General features: G+C 43.0%; 1 protein-coding gene across 1 annotated transcript in view; it reads right to left on the bottom strand.

The window, feature by feature from the left end:
• Positions 1–3,636: 3,636 nt before the first annotated feature.
• The window catches only part of NUDT4 (nudix hydrolase 4), a 36,151-nt gene continuing 23,113 nt past the window's right edge, over positions 3,637–16,674 (bottom strand). The window contains exons 2-5 of the mRNA XM_040408834.1: positions 10,040–10,150; positions 8,624–8,668; positions 8,176–8,260; positions 3,637–6,268 (exon numbers count right to left, since the gene is read on the bottom strand). Of these exons, the coding sequence (XP_040264768.1) occupies positions 6,063–6,268; positions 8,176–8,260; positions 8,624–8,668; positions 10,040–10,150 (447 nt within the window). The 3' untranslated portion in view covers positions 3,637–6,062. The remainder of the gene's footprint in view (positions 6,269–8,175; positions 8,261–8,623; positions 8,669–10,039; positions 10,151–16,674) is intronic.

Genomic DNA, 16,674 nt, shown 5'->3' with positions numbered 1-16,674 from the left:
TCTATGACAGAATCTGAGACAGCGTAGTCTCTAATGCAAATGTGAGCAAAGCCTAAACTGCTTTAGTCTGCACATAGGGGGAGCTTTATCTTCAACACATTAGTAGGGTATGTTGACATCTAGCAGATTTGCTGCAGAAATTTGTGCGACTGAAATCAGTTTCATTCATTTAAGTGAGGTAGTTGCTGCAGCCTTCAAGAAGTTGCTGCTACCTTCAAGATGCATTCAAATGCTAAGACACATACATTTCTGCAATAAGTGTTCCACGTACTAATCCTCTTTAGGCCTAGTTCACACTTCAGTTATTTGCTCAGTAAGCCAAAACCAGGTGCTGGTCCACAACAGAGAGCAGATGCAAATCTTTCCATTGGACCTCATCTCTGTGGAGGCTCCAATTCTGGTTTTGGCTCACAACCACTGACGTGTAAACTAGGCCTCAGTGGACCTGCTTCCCATACACTGCACAAGAATTCTCCAATTCTGTAAGGATTTCCCAAATTTTACCTGTATTTATGGATCACCAAACCTCAAGAGCAGATAAAACAAAATTAACCACTAAAGTTGAAGTTTGAGAACTATCTATATGACAGCAAATGCCTAAAACTGCTTGTTGATTGTGTGGCCTCAGTGAGTTTAAGTAGTCTGCAAACCACTGGTATGAAGCACCAGTAAGTGAGGGGCCACACATTACAAGTAGAAAGGCTAAAGCAAGAAAAGCCCTTTCAGTGTAAAGGTTGTAATCCCACACCCACTCCGCTGATTAACATTTCTACAGTAGACTACGGTCATACAGGCAAATTGTCCCCACTTGGAATCCCTTACGGTTGTGCTGCTCCAATGACATGGTGGTTCATTATATCAAGTTGCAGAAAACATGGGACAATCCAATATAGTTTCTAGGTCTCTAGTCATAGGTAGGACATTCCTGGCAAAGTGGACCTAGCATTACTAAGCAAAAGCAACAAATGGTCTATGTAGGATGCCCCGTGACATTAATCATGATGGTTAAACTTTAGAGGGGCTGTCCAGGATTACAAAAACATGTCTGCTTTCATCCAGAGACTACTGTCCAATACAATGGGTCTGAAATCACAGCTAAACTTCACTGAAGTGAATGGGGCTGTGCTGCAATAACACAACCTTTACACAGGTGTGGAGCTGTTTCTGGATAACCTTTTTACATACACAAGGGGCCCTGTTTCTTCAAGGAAAGCAATGTCCAAAAAAGAATCCAGCTTTTTACAACATTCAGTGATAGAGCCGTCATCCCAAATCTCAATGCTTCAAGTACCTGATTTCAAGTATTGCCTCTTTCACTATTAAACTATGGAACTAGAAAGTCAAATGTAGAGCCCAAGCCACAGTCAGGGCTCATGAACATGGCCGTAAGTATTTTGCAGTCCGCAAATCGCAGATACTGGCCAAGTGCATGACGCCATTTTTTATTATTTTTTTTTTACTCCTGCAGAAATGTCCTATCCTTGTCTGCAAAATAGACAAAAATTGGAGAATATGTTCTACTGTTTTGCGGAGCCGCGGAATGCACTTACGGATGCGTGTGCTGTCCGCATCTTTTGTGGCCCCATTGAGATGATTGGGTCCAAAACTACAGCCGTGTGCATGAGCCGTTAGGATGTGTGTGGTGGTCACAACAAATCTTCATAACTCTGCTGCAAGAAAAAAACAAAAAAAAAACTTCTAATAAAAAGAAAAGTTGAATTTGGTGTCTTAAAGGGGTACAACAAATAATGAGGGATTTTTCCCTTCATCTTGAGACCTCTGGACCTTTCTGCAAGTTATGTATAAATCGTGATGCCCTGCAATGGTGCTGCTGACTGCCCTTCCCCTGTGAGCTTAATATTAAACTGCAGATCCGTACCATTAATAGCCAAAATGGCACAAATCATTCTGTGATGTTTGACCAAGACACGGGCTGAAAGAATACGCTGGAAACATAGTTATGATTCAGATGTACTCGTGAGGAGAGCCCCCACCCCGCAGTGACTGATTGCTCTGTATGCACATACACACAGCAGCATGTCGGCAGGTGGAACACCATCCTCATGAATACCAGACTTCTGGCTGTGCCTACTGTATTCCCTCAGCGCCCCTATTTGCTGGACAGCAGGAATACAGATAGAGGTGGCAGAAAGGAGTAAGAGCGTCAGAACTGGAAATATGCATGGTATAAACATTACTATTAAAAAGTATAAAGGCAATCATATGGCACAGGTACATTAAACTAACAGAACTACTGTGGCACCATCCTTCCTTTAACAAAAAGTGTAACAGCACTCACAATTATTTTAATTTATAGCAGCATTTTACACAGTTTGTGTTAAAAAGAAAAAAAAAGTTGAAGAAAACAGTAACAAAATGCTTAAATTACAACAATCCTTTGTGCACTCACTGTAAATTTACTGGTTTGATTATTTACAAAAAAAAATTTTTAGGTTTATTTTTTATTTTTTACATGGAATATGGTATTACAGGAAGCAAAATTACAACTTATCTACAAATACTTTAATACAACTAGGGACAGGTGTTGAGGAAACCACCCTCTTGGGTTGAGTTTTAATCTTACTACGAGGGAAGTGCCTTACTAATGTAGAATTTAACATTATAAAAACGACTGTATTTACAGTGAAAAAAGCGCGGAGCCACAAAACTGTACACGTACAAGTGGTGTCTAGTGTGGATCATGTGCAGAAATAGAAACCAGTGACACGTTTTCAATATCTTTCAGGATGTAATGGCAAAAGAGACTGACAGATGAGACTTCAGGCCCTTTTACACAGGTCTGACCGGTGGCCCATGGAAATCAGAACACATTCCGGCAAACAAGCAGAGAATCAGCCAGACAGAAGTCTCTGCGGTTTGTGTCCGGCCGATTCCCGGCATTCCCTGCTGGATCAGGTGGCCGGATCGCAGATGTGAAACTAGCCTTAGGTTAGCAGGGCAGAAATCTGGCAGTGTAAAAGGACCCTTACAAAATCTCTCTGTAATAAAAAGATTTTCTTATAATGGACTAATCAATGTTTGAGGAAAGGCAGATTTCACCCCAGCAAACAGATGCTTTGTGAACACAATTACAGCAGACTGTGATTTTGAACAAGATGCTATTTTAAAGGGAACCCGACACTGTGAAAATGCAGCATAATCTGCAGGCAGCATGTTATAGATCAGGAGGAGCTAAGCAGATTGATATTTAGTTTTATGAGAAGAACATCAGGCCGTGTAAATCCAACTTCACACAGAGAATGCAATCTTCCCTGATAAGCTGGCCCCAGTGTACAACTGCTCAGAAAAAGCAGAGAATTAAAAGGGGATGGTCAGTATCTAGTACTAGCTGAACATATGCTTGGGACAGCACATACATGCAGCTACTAATAACTATTATTAAACTAGTGGAACTGATGTCCGACAATTTAATATGAATAATTCACACTTGCATGCAGGTCTGTTCACCTGCTTCCAGACACTGCACTCTGAAAATTAACGCTGAGGTTCAGTCTATCAGCAGCTTCCATTTATTTACACCTGGGACAGACAAGAACTAGTGCATGCTCAGTCTGTCCCTAGTGTAAATGAATGGTGGCAGTGGATGGACTGAACTCTCCATCAACAGCCATTTTCAATTCAGGTCTTCTGGGATAGATTTACAATGGCTGCAAGCAACCCGTCCTAGAATGTGACCAGCACCACTTGCAGAGCTGCCTGGAAGGGTAAGGGGACGGGCCCTCACTTCACTCTGGCACTTACATATACTACATATTCCTGTCAGGCTGCTCAGCCATGATGGCATATCATAGGCAGAATCACATCATTACCATCTATTGTAGAGCAGTGTAGTGAGGCTCTGCCCCCTCACCCTCCTAGGCAGCTCCGAAAGTGGTGGCAACCAGTCCTGCTCACATTCTGGGACAGGTTGTTGGTGGCCATTTTAAAACCATTCCTGGAGAACCCCTTTAATACTATTAAAAACCCCAGCTAGTAATTGATACTGGCCGATCCCTTACACATGCTCTATGACAAGCTACCTGCAGACTACACTGCACTTCGTGGTGACCGGTTCTTTTTACGTCATCCAGATCAATACATGTTGACAGTCTCAAAGATCAGAAATGTATACAGCTCTGTGGTATTAAACCTGAGAGAATTTGCTCGCCTTCTGTGTCTCTATGAATAGGAGGCACAATCAGATGTCTGATGTCATTAATGCTGCAGGCACCACTTAGGTCTAAAGGGTTAAAAAAAAGGCTTGGATTTCACTACTTCGACTGAAGTTACCATGCAGAAAAAAATAAATTAAAAAAAAGCAATATGTCCCTGATTATCAGTCTACTAGTGCATTAAAAGGCCAAAATGCTAATTTCTTTGGCAGCCAAGGCTAATGCGCCAATGCCTCGTGGATCTGTGTGTTGTAGCAATATGGATTTACATTTCTCCAGCCACACTCCATCTTTAAACCATAGTGCATCCTGTTCTTTGTAAGACTGACGAAGGGAAACATTCACATAACAGACATGGGAAAGCCTTTTAAAGCTGGCTACAGACATACCGTATGTCGTCTGAAATTCCATCAGTAAGCAATAAAGATAGCCAAACCCCCAATATCATACATGTTTGGCACTGCTCATCTGGGGAAGGGGGGGGGGAAGGAGAATAATAAAATCCAATGTTTGAGACAGATTTGTGTCCCAAACACCCCAAAATCTTATGTGAGGCATTGCAGCCCACATAGAGGAGAGTCTAGTCAACATAGTGCTTCCGGTCACCCACTGCCAGAGCTTACAATGTCAGAATACTATCATGGGGTACTAGTCAGACCTCTCTTCCAGGTCATTTTTTTGAGTGACCAGGTGAAACACTTTCATAGACATCGAAAGGAAGCAACTTTGCTACTTGGCTCCTGGAACCTGTCAACAAGCCCTGTCCTAAGAACCAAAGAATTGCAATGGGCCTACAATGTACTACATTCATATCAATGGCAAATGAAAGACTGACCAGAAGCAGCATGGCCTGCAGGTCGCACAAGCTGAACATGCAAGTTGAGAGGCAAAAAAGGGATGAAAAAAATTCTTAATATTGCATGGACATATTTAGTAGCGTTAGTAATGCTGCCACATTAAAAAAGGCAGACTAGGTTTGAAATCCATCCTCACTCAAAGAAGACCTGGCAGCTACTTTAGTACATACTTTCTTTGTGAACTACTAATTCCAGAGCATTTTTTCTTCGAATGTGTTGTCCATCCTCTATTATTCCTCCCAGAAAACATATGAATAAATTGACAATTGGGTGTTACCAGTGTGTCTCCACACAGTCTGACACTGTCAAATCCTTTGACAAGAGGAATGGTGCCGCCAATTCTAATTAAATACTCTGGAGGAATAACAGGAACCGGACAAAACGCTATGGAAAAAGATGTTCCAGAATTGTGATCTCATGGGGAATGCAAGTATTTTCTTTAAAAAAAAAAAAAAAAAAAAGTTTCAGGAGTGGTGACTGCCCCCCTTTATACGTGTTGGCTTGTAATTGACAATCTCACACAAACAGATATCTAAATCATACCTGCCACTGGCCTATTGCTATACAGGACAAAGGAAATCAAATCAGCTGTTTTTCTGCAGTACAGAGTAGACAGTTATGTAATAGCAGCCCTCTTAAAAGCTGAAGAGACTAGTTGTTCTCTGCAGGATTGCCCTCATTTGGTATTGAACCTTTAACACAGTACACCCCAGGCCCATCTCACATCCAGCAGTAGTTTAAAGCCCTTACGGAAAGAAAGCATTAGGAAAAGAATGCCATATTCATAATCGTGTGGATTAACATAAGACCAGAAAAAATGGCCGTGTAAGGAATCTAAAAAAAAAAAAACTTCCTATGGCTTGTATCTGACGAATGATATTTTACATGGGTTTAAAAAAAAAAAAAAAGAAACCAAAACGGTTTTAGCACATTTTGCAAGAGAATCCAGGTCTAAACATTAGAATGTCCGCATGAGAACACAAAAGGTCATTCTTCCCACTGAATCGGCAAGTTGCCTTGTAAAGAGCAGAGTTTATCTCACTGTTGACGGCAAGCCAGAAGAAGTCTGTGCAGAGGTTACATATAATGAAGTGTTGTCCGATAATGGTGGACCTACAGAATTTCCATTAGTTGGGGAGCAGCCCAATTTCAGTTTTTCCAAATATTCAGCATGAACTGGCTTGTGGCACTGCAGGACTTTCAGGGCATCTTCAACTTTAAACCACTCCCTCTTCCTCCCTGAAACATAGGGAAAAAACAATCAGGTAAAGGTTTCAGCCTAAGTTCCAATGCCAGCCTCCAATCACTGCTGTGAAAGTACAATACAACAGCATTCAACCAACTACTCATTTTGAGCTAAAAATAATTTTTTAAATTGGACTTTATTAAAAATGGTGTCCTTTTTTATGTACAGAGCCGAGATGCTGTAGTAGCACCCTTTGGATTTTCAGTATTTTCCGTCAGACCAGAAGCAGACAGACTCCTTATCTCTGCTCTCTGACCTTATGAACAATAGCTCAGTTCTTAGCTTACTGAAAAGAATGTGGCTTAGGGCTCTTTCACACTTGCGTTATTGTCTTCCGGCATAGAGTTCCGTCGTCGGGGCTCTATGCCGGAAGAATACTGATCAGGATTATCCTAATGCATTCTGAATGGAGAGAAATCCGTTCAGGATGCATCAGGATGTCTTCAGTTCCGGTACGGAACGTTTTTTGGCCGGAGAAAATACCGCAGCATGCTGCGCTTTTTGCTCCGGCCAAAAATCCTGAAGACTTGCCGCAAGGCCGGATCCGGGATCAATGCCCATTGAAAGGCATTGATCCGGATCCGGCCTTAAGCTAAACGTCGTTTCAGCGCATTGCCGGACCCGACGTTTAGCTTTTTCTGAATAGTTACCATGGCTGCCGGGACGCTAAAGTCCTGACAACCATGGTAAGTGTAGCGGGGAGCAGGGGAGCAGCATACTTACCGTCCGTGCGGCTCCCCGGGCGCTCCAGAGTGACGTCAGGGCGCCCCAAGCGCATGGATCACGTGATCACATGGATCACGTCATCCATGCGCTTGGGGCGCTCTGACGTCATTCTGGAGCGCCCGGGGAGCCGCACAGACTGTAAGTATACCGCTCCCCGCTCCTACTATGGCAACCAGGACTTTAATAGCGTCCTGGGTGCCATAGTAACACTGAAAGCATTTGGAAGACGGTTCCGTCTTCAAATGCTTTCAGTTCACTTGCGTTGTTACGGATCCGGCAGGCACCTCCGGCAACGGAAGTGCATGCCGGATCCCAACAACGCAAGTGTGAAAGAGGCCTAAAATAAGAGTTTATGACCTCTCAGTAGTTTAGCGATCAGGATTATTAGAAGATACAAAGTGAAACTACCAGTCACACAGCTAGAAAAACAGTTAACCCTTTGCGATAGAACAGCTCAATATTTTAATAAAGGCCAATTGAAAAAATGATGTTTAGTCAAAAATGAGTAAAATGCAAATCATAAAAAAACTAAACTGCCTCCGATTATAGAGATTAGGCAATGGATATTAATAGGCATGAATCTTTGTGTAGTGATAGCTAAAGTAAATGTTGCTGGTGCAGAAGAGCAAGGGCCCTATGAGAGCGCACAATTTTCAGGGCAGTAATTGGGAACGAGCATTCATAGGAACGCCCCTTCCCAATAATTCACCCATATAATTAAGCATACCATGAGCAAGCAAACGCTCGTTTGTCGGCTAATGGGCATCTTTCATCAGAAGAAGTGACTAAAGGAGGAATGACTGCAGTACCAATTGTTCCTCCCACATTCAGTTTGCATCGACCCATGTAATCAGGCCAGTGCAAACAATCCACCATTAAGAAAAATATAAATATGTGGAGCTCACCATTTAAACATTGTCCTTTATTCTAACATACAAGAGGATAAATACAGCAAAATCCTCCTCTATCTGCTGTAGTTTTGTGGCAATTTGAATAAAGGACAGTGGCCATGTGACCGATGTACAGTGATGTCACTGGCCTAGGAACAGGCTGCAACGCTCAAGACCTCTTCTAACAGATGATAGGATGTGTTATCGGCTCACACTATAATAATCGCAAAAGCATACAGCAAAAGTGATAACTTAATCTTTATTAAAAAGTAAGCAGTGCTCACCTATGTTCACAGAATCCTCCCAGTCTTCTAGAACCTCAGTGACGGTGAGCACATACACGTAAGTCCTATGTTTTCTATCTTGATTCTGCTTACAAATGGGAAAAAAAAGAAATCTGCAATGTGACAAAATAGGTGCTAACACGTGCCATACAATGGAATAGACTGACTGCTCATAAGAGAGCTATAGTACAATATTTGGGACCAAAAAATGCCAGTTCACCAGATGCTAAAAAACTTCATTCAAAGTATATAAAATATCAGCTGAACATGGGGTCACATTCTTGTATTCCCAGAAAGAGTAATGCTAGGGTGTCATCTCCATTATTCTGCTTTCTATTGGAATAATAAAACCATTTCATTGGTCCATTTGACCATTACAACTGATATCTTTACATGTAATGTAAGTTAGTTCTAGAAGTCCACAAAAATACAATTAAAGAACACTCACCTCAAATATTCCCAGGAGTCTACCCAACTTCCCCTTCACACCAGCCTGTATAAAAGAAAAAAACCTTTAAAGAAATTGTGCTTTAAATATAAAGACCTTTCATTCAAAAGTGAAATGGGGTTTTCCGGGAGTAACATACTGATGACCTATCCTGAAGATTGGTGGAAATATGACTCCCAGCACCTCCACTGACCAGCCATGCCTCCTCGCAGCATACCAATCACAGCGCTGTACACCGTATAGTGGCTGTGCTTGGTACTGCATCCAGGCACATTCACGTGAATATGACTGAGCTGCAAATAGGCCACGTAACCAAAAAACGCAATATCACTGGCCTAGCAAGAGGCCGCAGCCTCTTTACGCAACTGGTGGCAGAGGTACTGAGAATTGTACACCCCCAATCAGATATTGATAACCTATCCTAAAGATAGGTAATTATTGTTCTATTCCCAGAAACCCCCTTGAAAATCCAGACAAATTTTCCTGGGTAAAATATAGACATTGGGGTTACTCAACACATCATTGCATAATTATTTAGCTCTGGTCCCTCAAGTGCAAGTTCTCAAGGAGCTCTGTAAAAACATAGGAAATATCAAAGCTACTGACTGCATGTTGCTAGGACGTGCTGAGCTGCTCCTAGGCCACGTGAACATGACGTCAAAACGGCCCAGGGAAAGCAGTGAGAAGGCCGCGGCGCTACTGTATTCTCAAATAGCTGATCAGCGGGAGTCCCAGGTGTCGGACTCCAACCGATCAGATACTTATGACCTTTCCAGAGGATAGGTCTTCAGTATTAACATATCGGGAAATCTCTTTAACGGGTATTGGTAGCACATCTCCTTGTGTAATCAGGGATGTGCTGCTGATAATCAATAGAACAGAACAAGAGAGGAACGACTGTGGTAGCAATAGTCCCTTCCCCCACCCAAGTCAGTTTGCATTGGTCTGTGCAATCAGGATGGGGCAAATGAGCCTCCGTACAACGGATAGTGTACTCCAGTCATTAAAGGTCTTGCTCTGGTGGAAACACAATACTGTCGTAAGTTAATAGGCAACTGACTTATCAGCAGTTTGAGTATATGCTTATCTAACACTAAACACTACAAGGTTAAAAGACAGCAATCTGATCAAGGTCATGCCGGTTGTGGATGCAGAGTGTAAAGCACTAGGATAAAAAAAGATCTTGATCGCTCTATTGCGGTTGTAATGTTTCTCTTCATTTATTATTGCAGCATGGGTCAACACACTCTTTATCTGAGAAATGCTAATTCCAGTGAGCCAATTGCTCTTGTAGTTTTCCTAGCTTTCCGAGGCAAGGAAAGGAATAATATCAGGCGAATAGGACCACATACTTTCACAACGCCCAGATCAATATAAAGAACGATGCAAATATAAGGAAAAGATTTTTTATCATACCTCTTCATAGACTTCTCTCACTGCTGCTCCACCGGGCTCCTCCTCTGGCTCCATTCCTCCACCGGGTACAATCCACTGGTCCGGGTAGCGACTACTGCTGACCAAGAGTATCTAGGATCGGAAACACATTACAACATCATAAACCTTAATAGACGCATATAAAAGCACACATATGTGAAGTGAGTATAGCATTTTAGTTTCAAATCAAATTTGAAATCTATTCTTTCCTACTGACAACCCCTTTAACTTTTACCGCCTAGTCAAAGGCATGTTCCGAAATCATTGCGTACCTTCGTTTCTGCAACTAAAAAGGTATCTCACCAAATCAACAACAAATAAACTGGTCATCAATATATGGTCCACGTCAGTAACCCTTTATAACAATGTCAATGTAGAAATCACATTGACCCCAGCACTACTGAAAGCAGTCTATGTCACAGCTTATACACGTACAGGTTGGTACTGTATGCAGTCTCAAAAAGGCATTCAGTAAACATTTCCAGTAATAACCCATCAGCTTATGTACATAAGCAGCTAGCCATGTCCATAAGAAATTCCAGGAGAACAGGCATATACTGTGTGAGAAGGGGAGACAAACCAAATCCACATAGAAAATGCATCAGCCAAGATTTATGGAGGGCGAGGCATGTAAGAAAAAAAAAAAAAAAAAAAGACTGCTGCACTTTTCAGTCATTCACAGATCCAGCCAAGGCCCTTCGGCGGTTGCAGCTGTCACAGACCAGTCCACCGCTAAGAACCAGTGGCCACGGCAGTTACATGTCATAGTTCAAGTGGCCACGGCAGTTACATGTCATAGTTCAAGTGGCCACGGCAGTTACATTTTCGTACTACCAGAAGTACTGCATGTGACCACTGAGGCTACCGATTGGGTGCTGTGATCTTGTGTGGGTTACTAAAAATGGGGGTGACCGCTGGAGTATCTCTACTGGATCAGCGGGGGATTGAAGTTTTTATTTTTTAATAACATTTCCTGAGGTTTTTATATTTTCAGAAGTCTGGGGGCTTCCAGGACTTTTTCATTAATAGCTTATCCTTAGGATAGGTCAGTCATTACTAGTCAGCTCCAGGAACAGGCATCAGAACGGCACGGCTCTGATCCAGCTGTGTCATTGTGAAGCTACAGCTGATTGGCAGGGGGTACTGGTGTCAGATCTCCGCCGATCAGATATTCATGGCCTAACGACGAGCCATTAATATAAAAGTCCTGGAAATCGACTAACTAGGACACATAGCATTTAGGGCAAGCTGGGTAACAATCCATGTAGGAGCTATAATGGGGCGGCACCCTAACTTTCCCACAAACTAATCTAAGTAGGCCTCATGCACATGACATATGTCTTGCGATCAGCAAACCACAGATCTTCAAAATATGGACACCTTCCACATGCATGCTGCAATTTTCTGTCTCCCTTCACCAGAACTGGCTATTCTTGTCTACAAAATGGACACGAATAGGACAATTTGTAATATTTTATGAAACGGCTACACGGAGGCGGACAAGACACGGCATGGCATTCATATTTTTTGCGGCCGTGGACCCAAAATATAGTCTTGTGCATGTAGCCTAAAACAGATGAATACTTTTTTGTCCCCAATTTGGACAACTCAAGAAACCACAATCACTATCTGCTGGGAAAATACATCTCTGCTGACCAGTGAAATAGAGGAGTAAAGGCCCCTTTACACAAGTAGATAATCGTTAGAAAAAACGTGGAATAGAGTGAAAGTGATCAAGTATAGAGTACAAAAAGGAAGATAGGCCTCCCTGCGCTCCCTTCGTTTAGATATGTAAGGAGCAGCCAGAGTAGGATGATACAGCAGCTAAATGTCCTGGGAAGGAGCTGTTGTCCTCCTTCAGGTTAAGTTATAATAATAGCCAATAAATCATTTGTACCTTTTCCAGGTACGAATCACATCAGCTTTAGCAGATTCACCGACACCTTCCCACAGAGAGTCGGTGGAAAAAACAACCTGCCTGTGCATTCTCTCCCCCCCTTTTTTTTCCGTGTCCTCGATTTACTTAGTACATTTATCTAGCAGGCAGTAGCTGTTTAGACTGTAATTCCAGCGCTAATGTCCAGCACCACCTCCGGGTGATTTATTGGCTATTATTATAAGTATAGAGTACAATCGAACGGCAAGCAATAGTTGTTTAGGTTGTCATTCTTTCGATCGCTGATGTAGACACTGGAGTCCACAGTTTGTGGACATGCAACTATTAGGTCTCTTTCACACAGACGAGATTTCCGCGCACTGAATTCGGACCCATTCATTTCTATCGGGCTGTGCACATGAGCAGTGATTTTCATGCATCACTTTTGCGTTACGTGAAAATCGCAGCATGTTCTATATTGTGTGTTTTTCACGCAACGCAGGCCCCATAGAAGTGAATGGGGCTGCGTGAAAATCGCAAGCATCCGCAAGAAAGTGCGGATGCGGTGCGATTTTCACGCACGGTTGCTAGGAGACGATCGGGACGGGGGCCCGATCTTTATTATTTTCCCTTATAACATGGTTATAAGGGAAAATAGCATTCTGAATACAGAATGCATAGTACAATAGGGCTGGAGGGGTTAAAAAAAAAATAATCTATAAAAAATTATTTAACTCTCCTTAATCCACTTGTTCGCGCAGCCGGCATCTCCTCTTCTTCGAGGAATAGGACCTTCGATGACGTCACTACGCTCATCACATGGTCCATCACCATAGTAAAAGATCATGTGATGGACCATGTGATGAGCGCAGTGACGTCATCAAAGGTCCTATTCCTTAAAGAAGACAGAAGAGATGCCGGCTGCGCGAACAAGTAGATTAAGGAGAGTTAAATTATTATTATTATTTTTTTTTTTTAACCCCTCCAGCCCTATTGTACTACGCATTCTGTATTCAGAATGCTATTATTTTCCCTTATAACCATGTTATAAGGGGAAATACAATCACACAACCTTGAACCCAAACCTGAACTTATGTGAAGAAGTTTGGGTCTGGGTACCAGATTCAGTTTTTTTATCACGCGCGTGCAAAACACATTGCACCTTATCCGGACACGCTAGTGTGAAAGAGGCCTTAGACAACACTCTATGCATCTAAAGGGTTGTCGCTGGAACGACTCCTTTGTCGCTCAATCAATTCATTTATCTACTTGTGCAGGGCTCCAGACTTAGAATTTACAAATGGCGACAAGACTTTTTAGTCTTGTCGCCATTTGCGACTAGACCCGCCACCGCAGCACTGCCGTTGAATACAGCGGCGGGGCACAGGAGCTGATAGTTCTCTGCCCCGCCGCCGATGTTCTTCTCAGCAGCGCAGTGGAGGAGTCTCTCCCTCCCCCTGTGCTGCCGCCGCCAATGAGAAGAGAGACAGGAGGAGGAGGGGGAGGGGCTGTGGCCACTGCGCCACCAATGAAGATAACTGACCTGTTAATACAAATACAGGAGGCGGCTGCCAGAATCAAATAGCCGGCACCCGACCTCTATGACAGGGAGCTGCGATCCGCTGCAGTTAACCCCTCAGGTGCTGCAGCGGATCGCAGCTCCCTGTCATAGAGGTCAGGTGCCGGCTATTTGATTCCGGCACCCGCCTCCTGTATTTGTATCAACAGGTCAGTTATCTTCATTGGTGGTGCAGTGCGCTCCCCCCCCCCCCCCCCCCTCTCAGTATAATAAACATTGGTGGCGCAGTGCCAATGAGGGTTAAAAAATAAAAAATTAATTAACTCACCTCCTCCAATTGATAGCTGCCGGTCTTCTGTTCTTTCTTCAGGACCTGTCAAAAGACCTGTGGTGACGTCACTGAGCTCATCACATGGTACATTACCATGGTGATGGATCATGTGATGTACCATGTGATGAGCACAGTGATGTCACCACAGGTCCTTTGACAGGTCCTGAAGAAAGAACAGGAGACCGGCAGCTACGCGATCAATTGGAGGAGGCGAGTTGATTTTTTTTAATTTTTAACCCTTAATTGACCTTTTACTAAGCATTCTGTATTAAATAATGCTATTATTTTCCCTTATAACCATGTTATAAGGGAAAATAACAGTGAATAGACTTTCTTCCTAGCAACCATGCGTGAAAATCGCACCGCATCCGCAATTGCTTGCGGATGCTTGCGATTTTCACGCAGCCCCATTCACTTCTATGGAGCCTGCGTTGCGTGAAAAACGCACAACATAGAGCATGCTGCGATTTTCACGCAACGCACAAGTGATGTGTGAATATCACCGCTCATGTGCACAGCCCCATAGAAGTGAATGGGTCCGGATTCAGTGCGGGTGCAATGCGTTCACCTCACGCATTGCACCCGCGTGAAAGGGGCCTAAGGGTGAATAGGACAAGGGTTCCAGCCCCTAAAGGGGGCTAAAAGTAAAACAAAAAAAAACACTTGGGCTACTTTTACACTTGCGGCAGTGTGATCCGGCGGGCCGTTCCGCCGTCGGAACTGCCTTCCGGATCCGCCGATCTGGATGTGACTGAAAGCATTTGTGAGACGCATCCGGATGCGGATACATCTCACAAATGCATTGCAAGAACGAATCCATCTCTCCGCTTGTCATGCGGACAGACGGATCCGTCTTGTATCTTTTTACACATTTTTACCGGTGTACGCATGCTCAGACCGGAAGGACGGATCCGGCATTCCGGTATTTTGAATGCTGGATCTGGCACTAATACATTCCTATGGGGAAAAATGCCGGATCCGGCATTCAGGCATGTCTTCAGTTTTTTTCGCCGGAGATAAAACCGTAGCATGCTACCGTTTTATCTTTTGCCTGATCAGTCAAAATGACTGAACTGAAGACATACTGATGCAAACTGAACAGATTAGGCTACTTTCACATTAGCGTTTTTCTTTTCCGGCATAGAGTTCCTTCACAGGGGCTCTATACCTGAAAAGAACTGATCAGTTTTATCCCCATGCATTCTGAATGGAGAGCAATCCGTTCAGGATGCATCAGGATGTCTTCAGTTTAGTCATTTTGACTGATCAGGCAAAAAAGAAAACCGTAGCATGCTACGGTTTTATCTCCGGCGAAAAAGACTGAAGTATTAGTGCCGGATTCGGCATTCAAAATACCGGATCCGTTTTGGCTGATGACACCGGAAAAACGGATCCGGTATTGCAATGCATTGTTCTGACTGATCAGGCATTTTTCAGACTGATCAGGATCCTGATCAGTCTGAAAAATGCCTGATCAGTCAGAAAAAAATGACATCCGTTTGCCTGATCAGGCAGTCAGTTCAGGCAACGGAACTGCCTGCCGGAATCAAACGCAAGTGTGAAAGTACCCTTACTCTCCATTCAGAATGCATGGGGATATGCCTGATCAGTTCTTTTCCGGTATAGAGCCCCTGTGACGGAACTCTATGCCGGAAATGAAAAACGCTAGTGTGAAAGTACCCTAAAATATAAAGTTTAAATCCCCCCCTTTCCAAATTTTACATATAAAATATATAACTAAATAAATAAACATATTACATAGTGCTGCGTCCGAAAAGTCCAAACTATAAAATTTTAAAAATATCTCCTATGCGGTGAGCGCCGTAACCGACATAAATAAATAAAAACTATGCGATTCGCAATTTTTTTGTCACCTTGTCATCCCAAAAAATAGGATAGCACTATTCTATTATGGGCTGAACATTTCATAAAATGCGAAATGCACGCGGCTTTTTTTGGTGTGTTTTTTTTTTTTTTGCGTGGTATTAAGTATCGCAATACTTTTTTATGGTGACGAAAGCGAATCAAACTTTTGGTATCGAAACAACCCTCTCATCGGCGTAGCGTTGTCACGATACCAAAATTTTGATTCGGTTTCGATTTGGCGACTAAAAATTTAATTTTGCTCCTAAATTTTTTTAGTTCAGGAGCCAATGGCTACTAGGTATTTTTTTTTAGTCTGGAGCACTGTTGTGTAAATGGGCCTTAAAAGGTGGCCCTACACAGTCTAAAATTGATCAAAACGGACAATCTAAACCAAAATGAATGTTTATCGACCAATAACAGTGCATCATCATGTGAAAAGTCGGTGGTGTTCAATATTTTTGTCATGATCGCTCTTCTCTTTGTAAGAACGTTCCCAGGAAGATCTTTCGTCCATAGCCTGGTTTCACTGAACGTGTATAAGTAGTTTGAACTGTAACGGCCAACATGGAGCAAAATGTGGATGGTCGTGTCTGCGAAACAACGTTCAACACTTCTATCTAGGGCCTCATTCATACGACTATTTTCGCGGATTGGATGCGGACACATTCACTTCAATGCGGCCAGCACACCGTGTGCTGTCCGTTCCGCGGCCCCACAAAAAGATAGAACATGTCCTATCCTTGTCTGTCTTGCGGACATTGATAGCACATTTCTAGAGGAGTCTGGAGCACGGATGTATGGCCCCCTTTAGATCTGCGATCTTCCTTTTCCTAAAGTTTGTTCCCTGGTGTCTGTGCTAACAAAAGAATTGCATAAAACAGCCTTTCAAAGTAAAGTACTGCACCTTCCATTAGGAGTAAGGCAGTAAACTTAATTGAACATGTCTCTCTCATATCAATCATTTACACGCTACACAATTCTGAGCCTTGAACCCGAATCTCCAGCCAAATCAAGATAAGCCTGCC

The sequence above is a fragment of the Bufo bufo genome, chromosome 1 (genome assembly GCF_905171765.1).
Source record: "Bufo bufo chromosome 1, aBufBuf1.1, whole genome shotgun sequence".
NCBI classification, from domain to species: domain Eukaryota; kingdom Metazoa; phylum Chordata; class Amphibia; order Anura; family Bufonidae; genus Bufo; species Bufo bufo.
This window is presented reverse-complemented; position numbering and strand designations above follow the sequence as displayed.